Raw genomic sequence first — 8,984 nt, 5'->3', positions numbered from 1 at the left:
TTTTTTTTTTTTTTTTTTTTTTTTTTTTTGAGACGGAGTCTCGCTGTGTCACTCAGGCTGGAGTGCAGTGGCCGGATCTCAGCTCACTGCAAGCTCCGCCTTCCGGGTTCACGCCATTCTCCTGCCTCAGCCTCCCGAGTAGCTGGGACTACAGGCGCCTGCCACCTCGCCCGGCTAAGTTTTTTTTGTATTTTTTAGTAGAGACGGGGTTTCACTGTGTTAGCCAGGATGGTCTCGATCTCCTGACCTCGTGATCCGCCCGTCTCGGCCTCCCAAAGTGCTGGGATTACAGGCTTGAGCCACCGCGCCCGGCCGAAAAAAAAATTTTTTTAAATTTGTAGAACGCTGAGCCGGTGTAAGATCACCAAGGTGGTGGATACAGACAGAGAGAAGACCCTGGTGCTCTCTCTCCAAAAACAGCACAGAAGGGGTGGCCAGGGAGGTGTGTAGAAAACGGGAGAGGGGAGTCCTGGAAGCCACAATATGGGAGAAGGAAGGGAAGAAGGGCTAGGTGTGTGTCGGGGTAGGGTGTTCAGGCCCCTGCTTTCGCTCCCCTCCTTGCAGCAGGCCCTGGAGCACCTAGACCACCGGCTGAGGGAGAAGGTGAAGCAGCAGAACGCCCTGCGCTACCAGGTGGTGTTGCGGAAGAGGCGGCTGGAGGAGCTCCAGCTGCAGCACAGCCTGCGCCTTCTGGAGATGGCGGAGGCGCAAGACAGCCACACGGAGGTGGCCAAGGTAGGGGCGGGTGAGGCCTGCAGGGCAGAGGGTCATGTGGGAGGGACTGAGTGCGGAGGGCCCTCAGCCCAGCCCTGCTGCTCTCCAGACCATGCGGAACCTGGAGAACCGCCTGGAGAAGGCCCGGATGAAGGCGCAGGAGGCCGAGCACATTACCAGCCTGTACCTGCAGCTCAAGGCCTATCTAATGGTAGGGACTAGGAGGGCTCAGGTGAGATGGCAAGCAGGGAGGGCGGGCTTAGCCAGGGACAACAGTCACAGGCCTGCCCCATCTTCCCAACCCCTCCCCACCACGCCCCAGGACGAGAGTCTTAACTTGGAGAACCGGCTGGACTCCATGGAGGCTGAGGTGGTGAGGACCAAACAGGAACTGGAAGCACTGCACTTGGTGAACCAAGAGGCCCTCAATGCTCGGGACATTGCCAAGGTGCCACCCCTCTTGCTCTCGGCCATCCTGCCCAGCTGCTGCGGTCTCCCAGCTTGAGAATCTGACCTCAGCTGTCCCTGAGCTTCCCCAACGCCCCCGCCCCCATCTATCTCCCAGCACCCTGCGGCGGGCAGCGATAGGTGCCAGCTGGTCTCCCTGCTCCCCTGCCTGCCCTCCAGAACCAGCTGCAGTACCTGGAGGAGACCTTGGTTCGAGAGCGCAAGAAGCGAGAACGCTACATAAGTGAGTGCAAGAAGCGTGCGGAGGAGAAGAAACTGGAGAACGAGCGCATGGAGCGCAAGGTGAGCGCACCCAGGGATGCGCGCCTGTGACTCCAGCCCTGCCCGGCACAAACCAGCCATGCCCTGGCTCTAGCACATCCTAGGCCTTCTCCCGCTTCCTAAGTTTCTCCTAACTCCGCCCCCTCTCTGACTTCACCCCCACTTAGTGCAAAGACTCCTCCCACATCTCTGACCCCGCCTCTCCTCCCCTCCCCTCCTACGCGACAGCACCATTTTGGCTCTGACATGGCCTCCAGCCTTCCCCTTGCTCAGTGACTCCTACCCATCCTTTCCCAACTGACTAGACTGCCTGTCCTAAATCTGACCCTGCCTCTAACCCAACCCTTGCTTAAGGCTCCGCCCCCTCACTCTTGGCCCCGCCCCTGCCCTGAGGCTGCCACTCATCCAGCCCTCACCAAGGTTTTTTTTTTTTTTTTTGAGACGGAGTCTCGCTCTGTCTCCCAGGCTGGGGTGCGGTGGCGCGATGTCGGCTCACTGCAAGCTCCGTTTCCCGGGTTCACGCCGTTCTCCTGCCTCAGCCTTCCCAGCAGCTGGGACTACAGGCGCCCACCACCACGCCAGGCTAATTTTTTTTGTATTTTTAGTAGAGACGGGGTTTCACCGTGTTAGCCAGGATGATCTCGATTTCCTGACCTTGTGATCCGCCCGCCTCGGCCTCTTAAAGTGCTGGGATTACAGGCGTGAGCCACCGCGCCCGGCCAAGGGTTTTTTGTATTTTTTTTTTTTTTTTTGGTAGTTTTTTCTGTGTGTGTGTGTGCGTATATATATATATATTTTTAGACAGGGTCTCACTCTGTCGCTCAGACTAATTATAGCTTACTGCAGCCTTGACCTCCTGGGCTCAAGCGATCCTCTCACCTCGGCCTCCCAAGTAGCTGGGACTACAGGCACCCTACCACGCCCTGCTAATTTTTGCATTTTTTGTAGAGATGGGGTTTCGCCATGTTGCCCAAGCTGGTCGCGAACCCCTGGGCTCAAACGATCCTCCGGCCTCAGCCTCCTAAAGTACTGGAATGAAAGGCGTGAATCACAGCTACCACCACCGCGCTCGACCTTGTCCCACTTTCTGCCCGGGTGCCTTTATCTGGCCCCAAGCTTTTGCACTCTCCCTTCTCTCCAGTTTGAGCCCTGTTCCCTCCTGGGCCCCAGTCTGGATCCCCCTCCCCGGCCTCCACCCTAAGCGCTGTCCACGGGCTGACCCTGGCTCTGACCTCAACCCACGAGCAGACGCACCGCGAGCACCTACTGCTACAGTCTGAGGACACCACCCAGGACAGCCTGCATGCCAAGGAGGAGGAGCTGCGGCAGCGCTGGAGCATGTACCAGATGGAGGTGATCTTTGGCAAGGTCAAGGACGCCACTGGCACTGCCGAGACGCACGTGAGTTCTGCCCGCAGCCCTCCCCGCCCTGCCCCGTCCACCCCAGACAGGCCCCAGGGGTGCCCAGGCTGGTGAAACCGGCATACCCTGCCTCCCCTCTCTGCCAGGTCAGTTCTTCAGCTCACAAACCTACTCCTTTCTTGAAAAACATCCCTTCCCCCTCCAGCTACCGTTCAGTTTTCCTGCTGCCCTTCACAGCAAAACCCCCAGGAGCTGTCCACACTCGCTGTCATTTCTACACTCGCCTTCCGTTCTCTCTTGAACCGTGCTAATTCCTTTGCCGTGCAAGCTCTAGGAGAACTGAGAGTTTCCTCTCTTGTTCTGTCTCCAGTGTCTGTAACATGGTCTGTGACCCAGTAGACCGCTCAGATCCTGGCAAGTGGGGTCCCTGCACCGGGTCCCTCACTTTACAACGTCTTCTTTGCATTATTCTAAGACCAATGTGTCCCCTTTGGGTCCTGGTTCCCGCCAGTGAACACTGGACCCCAACCCTGTTTCTCCCTCTGGGTGCCCGCCAACCTGCTGCTCCCCCCATGGGGCCGACCCCTGAGGAGTTCCGGGACTCCTACCTATTGGAGGACACCTATGGGGTCATCTGGGGCACTGAGGCGCAGCCCCTTTCCAGATGTGGGCCTTGTGAGCAGATGGCTCCGAAGAAGGGAGGTATTTCCTGTGGGATCAGGCGAGATTCGCGGCCAGAAATTGATGGCACGTTGATTTTTGGAAAGAAGCTATGCTCGCCTGTCCAGCTGTCCCCGAATTTGAGCTGACTCAAATTCCTTATATAGGCCAGAAAGGGCCCCCCAAAAATGATATATCCAGGGCTGCTCATCCTTGAAGCCACCCTGAGTCCTACCCACAGTGTCCCCATACATTGCTGTGCAAAAGACGCCAGCTCAGGCCACCTGTCCTGCGTGCGATGGGACGCAGGGTGGGGGAGAGGAGGTGGAGCGCCCCTGCGCCTCTCTAGGCCCTGGCTCTGACTGGGGCTGGGTGGCCCACAGTCGTTGGTGCGGCGGTTCGTGGCCCAGGGCGACACCTTCGCGCAGTTGGAGACGCTCAAGAGCGAGAACGAGCAGACGTTGGTGAGGCTGAAGCAGGAGAAGCAACAACTTCAGCGGGAGCTGGAAGACCTCAAGTACTCAGGGGAGGCCACGCTGGTGAGGTGAGGCGCCAGGGCCCTGGGGAGGGCGGCGGGGCGGGCTGAGCCCCCGGGGTGACCTCCCGGCTCCCACCAGCCAGCAGAAACTGCAAGCCGAGGCGCAGGAGCGTCTCAAGAAGGAGGAGCAGCGGCACGCCGAGGCCCAGGACCAGCTGGAGCGCGCCTTGCGGGCGATGCAAGTGGCCAAGGACAGCCTGGAGCACCTGGCCAGCAAGCTGGTCCACATCACTGTGGTAGGCCCCGCCCGGGGGAAGCCCCACCAGGCCCTCACGGGACCAAAGAGGCGCAGCCACAAAGCGGGGGTTCCTGCCACACCCGCTTGCCCTGGGGAACATGGCCTGCCACATCCTCTGTCCCGAACGTCAGAGGCCCCGCCCACAGGGGAAGCCCCACCCCATTCCCCGCCACACCTCCCTGGGGAAGCTCTCACTCCCCAAGGAAGCCCAAGACTTCAGACCCCTGTCCCCTCTCAAGCTCCGCCTCCAAGGGAAAGAAGTTCCACCCTGTCCCAGAAAACCTCGGAGACCTATCTGCAATTCTGGAGCAACCCGAGACAGACGCCCTATCCTGCCCGCAGCAGAGGCCCATTTCTTCAGGAGGCCATCCCACAATGGTCTCCCTCGAATCCTTACTGTTCCCAAGAGGCCTCCCCGAAACCTTTTCATATAGAGCTAGAGTTCAGAGACTCCCCCATCGCAGACCCGGCCTTGATCTAAGTCCCCGCCCACAATGGCTAGGATGGCCCCTGTAGGTGGGCCCTTAGCTCCTAGGCCCAGCTCCCGAGAGAAAAGCCCCGCCCCTGGGTGGTGCCTTCCAATAGGCCCCACCCCTCTCAGCTGACCCGGCTCTACCTTGGCCACAGGAGGACGGCCGCTTCGTGGGGAAGGAGCTGGATCCCCAGGCAGATAACTATCTGCCAAGCCTGCTGGGCCTCGTGGAGGAAAAGCTGCTGAAATTGCAGGCGCAGCTCAGGAGCCACGACGTGCAGGAGATGCTGCGCCACATCGCTGACCGCGAGGTGCCCTGCAGCCCTGGGGCAGAGCTCCAGAGCTCTAGTAGTGGGGCTGGGTTGGAAAACCAGGGAACTGGGGGCCACTTCGAGAGACCAGAGTGCAGGCTGATCAGCCAGGAAGGGGTCTCGGGGACACAACGGGTGAGGTTTGAGGAGCTGGGGGTGAGCCCGAGCCACGAGGGAAGAAACCAGACGAGGTGCGGGCGGATCCCGGGAGGCTAGAGGACGCGGCTGGGGGATCGGGATGGGGAGAGGCCTATAGCAGGGCCCCAGAGACCAGGGGCGGACCTGAGTGATGAGGAGGCAAAGCTGGGTATCAAGGTGCCTGCTGAAGGAAGGATGGAAGTGGGCAATGGTCTCCAGCTGGAACCAGGGCATATCTCCGAATGGGGTAGGGAGGAGGGGGAATGTGATTTCTCGGTGGCCCCTGGCCCCTCCCACCTTCCTCTCTGACTTCCCATCCCCGCTTAGTTCCTCACCAGCTTAGAGGGAAGGCTGCCTGAATACAACACCCGCATCATGCTGCCCCTTGCCACTCCCAAGGACAAGTTTTTTGGTCAGTATGGGTGGGGGGATGAAGGGGTGCGGTTAGGGCCCCAAGCTGGGGAACAGGAGGTTGTCCCATACCCTGCTCAAGGCCAAGGTGGGGGTAAGTGGGGTGGTAAAGGGAAGGGGTACCAGGGATGGGGACCTGGATCCCTCATCGCTCCCTGCTCATCCCTCCCCCCCCCCGCCGTAGATGAAGAGAGTGAGGAGGAGGACAACCAGGTAGTGACCCGCGCATCGCTAAAGATCCGTTCCCAGAAATTAATCGAAAGCTACAAGAAGCACCGTCGCTCTCGGAGGTCCTAGAGTCGCCCTGAAACCCACCTGGCGGCCCCCATCGGTGCCCCCGATCCCTCCGGGTCTAGCGCAGGCCCCACGGGGCCCCTTCAAGGGCTGAACGTGGCCCGGACAGGGAGCGGAGGCGGCCAGCGGCGCCCGGAGGGGAGGAAGGGGCCAGGCCAGACGTTCCCACAGTAAATCTCCCCAGCCGGGTCTGCCCCGGCCTCAGAGTTGCGCAATAAAGGTTACTGACCACGCCCCTGGCATTCATCTCTTTTTGACCCTGCACCACCCAAGAGATGGCTGTCCCTGAAAACCCAGGGCCACAGACTCTGCCTCCTCCAACCTGGGTCATGATGACTCCCATCAGCTGGTGACGCAGATGGAGCTTAAAAATGGGAGATGGCCGGATGTAGTGGTTTTACGCCTGTAATCCCAGTATTTGAGGAGGCTGAGTTGGGAGGATCACTTGAGTCCAGGAGCTTCAGGCTGCAGTGAGCTATGATCATGCTACTGCACTCCAGCCTGGGCCACAGAACCAGACTCTGTCTCAATAAATAAGATAAGAGCCAGGTGCAGTGGCCCATACCTGTATTCCCAGCACTTTGGGAGGCTGAGCTGGGTGTATCGATTGAGCCCAAGGGTTCCAGAATAGCCTGGGCAACATGGTGAAAACCAGTTCTTACCAAAAAAAAAAAAAAAAAAAAAGGCCGGGCGCGGTGGCTCAAGCCTGTAATCCCAGCACTTTGGGAGGCAGAGACGGGGGGGATCACGAGGTCGGGAGATCGAGACCATCCTGGCTAACACGGTGAAACCCCGTCTCTACTAAAAAATACAAAAAACTAGCCGGGCGAGGTGGCGGGCGCCTGTAGTGAGCTGAGATCTGGCCACTGCACTCCAGCCTGGGCGACAGAGCGAGACTCCATCTCAAAAAAAAAAAAACAAAAAACAAAAAACTGAGCAACTGGGCATGGTGGCACGTGCCTGTAGTCCCAGCTACTTGGGAGACTGAGGCAGGAGAATAGATTGAACACAGGAGGCAGAGATTGCAGTGAGCCAAGATCAAGCCACTGCACTCCAGCCTCAGCACCAGGAGTGAGACCCTGTCTCTAAAAAATAATAAGGCTGGGCACCATGGTTCACGCCTGTAATCCCAGCATTTTGGAAGGCTGAAGCGGGTGAATTTCTTGAGGCCAGGATTTTGAGACCAGCCTGGCAAGCATGGCAAAACCCCGTCTCTACAAAAAATACAAAAATTAGCCGGGCATGGTGGCACAGGTCTGTAATCCCAGCTACTTGGGAGGCTGAGGCAAGAGAATCGTTTGAACCTGGGAGACGGAGGTTGCAGTGAGCTGAGATCAAGCCACTGTACTCCAGCCTGGGTGACAGAACGAAACTCCATCCCAAAATAATAACAATAATAGTAAAAAGTGGGCGATGCCCTCACACTTGGTCAAGCTAGCCTCTTCCACTGGAGGACAGAGGACTCTGGTCTGGGGACACTCACCTGCCCCCACACAGGAACTCCCCCACATCTGGGGGTACAAAAAAGATCCCTTGGGGATACATGTGTCCTTTCTCCTGGGTACAGATAGGCGCTCAGCGGAAGAGCCAGGACCTCTCTTGGGCTCGCGCGGGGTCCAGCTGGAGGCACCCAGAAGCTGGGTCGGGCCTGCCCCGCCCAGCCCCAGCAGCTCGGCCGCCCCGCCCCTCTGGCCCCAGCGCCCGGTCACTGCCCGCCACCCGCCGGCCCTTCCGTTTCACTCAGCGGAGCCACTGAGAGGGACGGGTGCCGGCCATGGAGCGCACAGCAGGCAAAGAGCTGGCCCTGGTAAGGGGACAAGGGATCCCCGGACCCCGCATTCCTGGTGACCCGCAGGTCCAGAAACTCCAAGTGCCCTCCCGTCGGACGCTATTTGCTCCCATCTGAACTTGCCCTGGAGTCCCCTCCTGGGGACTCACGGCCCTTGACCCAGTGAAGCGACTACTTCCCTCTTAGGGATAGGGGCGCGATTCTCTGAGCGCAGTCGGCAGAAAGGGCTAGAGACAGGTTCTACGAGGCGGGGCCCTGGGACATCCCCAAATGCTACCACATGTCCTCAGGACCTGGGAGGAGGGGACCCGCGGCTAGGAGGGTACTAGCCTGGGACCCCAGCCCGAGTCTCGCAGCTTCTGGCTGGGAAGGGGCGTGGGGATGGAGCAGCAAGACTCAGCCCGAGTCCAAGCCGCCAAGGAGGCTGAGGCCCCAGGACCTGCGCCCCTTTGGTGCCCTGAGTCCGCCTCTGCGTCTAGGCACCGCTGCAGGACTGGGGGGAAGAGACCGAGGACGGCGCGGTGTACAGTGTCTCCCTGCGGCGACAGCGCAGTCAGCGCTTGAGTCCGGCGGAGGGCACCGGGGGCAGCCAGGTGAGGAGGGGGTTTGGTGGGTGGCGCGGGGCCGGAAGCGACCAGGTGAGGGCGGAGCCGGAGAGCCGAGCACAGGCCGCCAGGTGCAGTGGGCGGAAGGAAGGGAGGGGCTCAGAGGGGACCAGGTGAGGCGACCAGGTAGAAAGAGGCCTGGGGGCGGCCAGGTAAGTGGGGGAAGATCCAGGGAATCGGGTGGGGCCAGGTGATGGCCGCGCAGTTCTCGAGAGGAGCCTGGGGACAACTTGGTAAGGACAGAACTGGACAACAGGGTTAGGAAAGGCAGGTTTAGAGGGCCGGGGCTGGAAGGTGGAAAGGGGTTGGTTTAGAAGTGGCTGGGTGAGGGCGGGTGGGGCAGCCAGTGAAGCGCGACAGGAGGGCTGAGGGAAGCCCGGGGTGGACAAGAGTGTATGTGTGGGGGCGGAGGGAGGGAGTAGGGGACAGGGCATGTGAGAGGGAGGGTTTCCAGGGCAGGTTGCAGGAGATATTTGTGGATGGGGAGGAATAGTAACTTCAAGCGGGCAGGGTGTGGGGCACACACCTATAATCCCTGAGCTTTGAGAGACCAAGGCAGGAGGCCAGGAATTCGAGACCAGCCTGGACAACACAGCAAGATTCTCTCTATATAAAAATAAAAATCAGGCCGGGCGCGGTGGCTCAAGCCTGTAATCCCAGCACTTTGGGAGGCCGAGACGGGCGGATCACGAGGTCAGGAGATCGAGACCATCCTGGCTAACA

General features: G+C 59.8%; 2 protein-coding genes across 4 annotated transcripts in view; both read left to right on the top strand.

Moving 5' to 3' along the window:
• The window catches only part of CCDC151 (coiled-coil domain containing 151), a 14,558-nt gene extending 8,460 nt beyond the window's left edge, over positions 1–6,098 (top strand). For 2 of the 3 annotated variants that reach the window (XM_025366518.1, XM_025366517.1), the window contains exons 4-13: positions 568–735; positions 824–925; positions 1,037–1,162; positions 1,342–1,464; positions 2,692–2,844; positions 3,849–4,009; positions 4,083–4,239; positions 4,869–5,024; positions 5,490–5,574; positions 5,758–6,098. In XM_025366518.1, coding sequence (XP_025222303.1) covers positions 568–735; positions 824–925; positions 1,037–1,162; positions 1,342–1,464; positions 2,692–2,844; positions 3,849–4,009; positions 4,083–4,239; positions 4,869–5,024; positions 5,490–5,574; positions 5,758–5,870 — 1,344 coding nt within the window. In that variant the 3' untranslated portion in view covers positions 5,871–6,098. The remainder of the gene's footprint in view (positions 1–567; positions 736–823; positions 926–1,036; positions 1,163–1,341; positions 1,465–2,691; positions 2,845–3,848; positions 4,010–4,082; positions 4,240–4,868; positions 5,025–5,489; positions 5,575–5,757) is intronic. The other variant, XM_025366520.1, reaches the window with a different exon arrangement.
• A 1,543-nt stretch (positions 6,099–7,641) lies between these two features.
• The window catches only part of RGL3 (ral guanine nucleotide dissociation stimulator like 3), a 28,691-nt gene continuing 27,348 nt past the window's right edge, over positions 7,642–8,984 (top strand). The window contains exons 1-2 of the mRNA XM_025367898.1: positions 7,642–7,674; positions 8,136–8,265. Coding sequence (XP_025223683.1) covers positions 7,642–7,674; positions 8,136–8,265 — 163 coding nt within the window. The remainder of the gene's footprint in view (positions 7,675–8,135; positions 8,266–8,984) is intronic.

The sequence above is a fragment of the Theropithecus gelada genome, chromosome 19 (assembly GCF_003255815.1).
Source record: "Theropithecus gelada isolate Dixy chromosome 19, Tgel_1.0, whole genome shotgun sequence".
Taxonomy (NCBI): Eukaryota; Metazoa; Chordata; class Mammalia; order Primates; family Cercopithecidae; genus Theropithecus; species Theropithecus gelada.
Note: the sequence above shows the minus strand (reverse complement) of the source record. Positions and strands in the feature narration are given on the sequence as shown.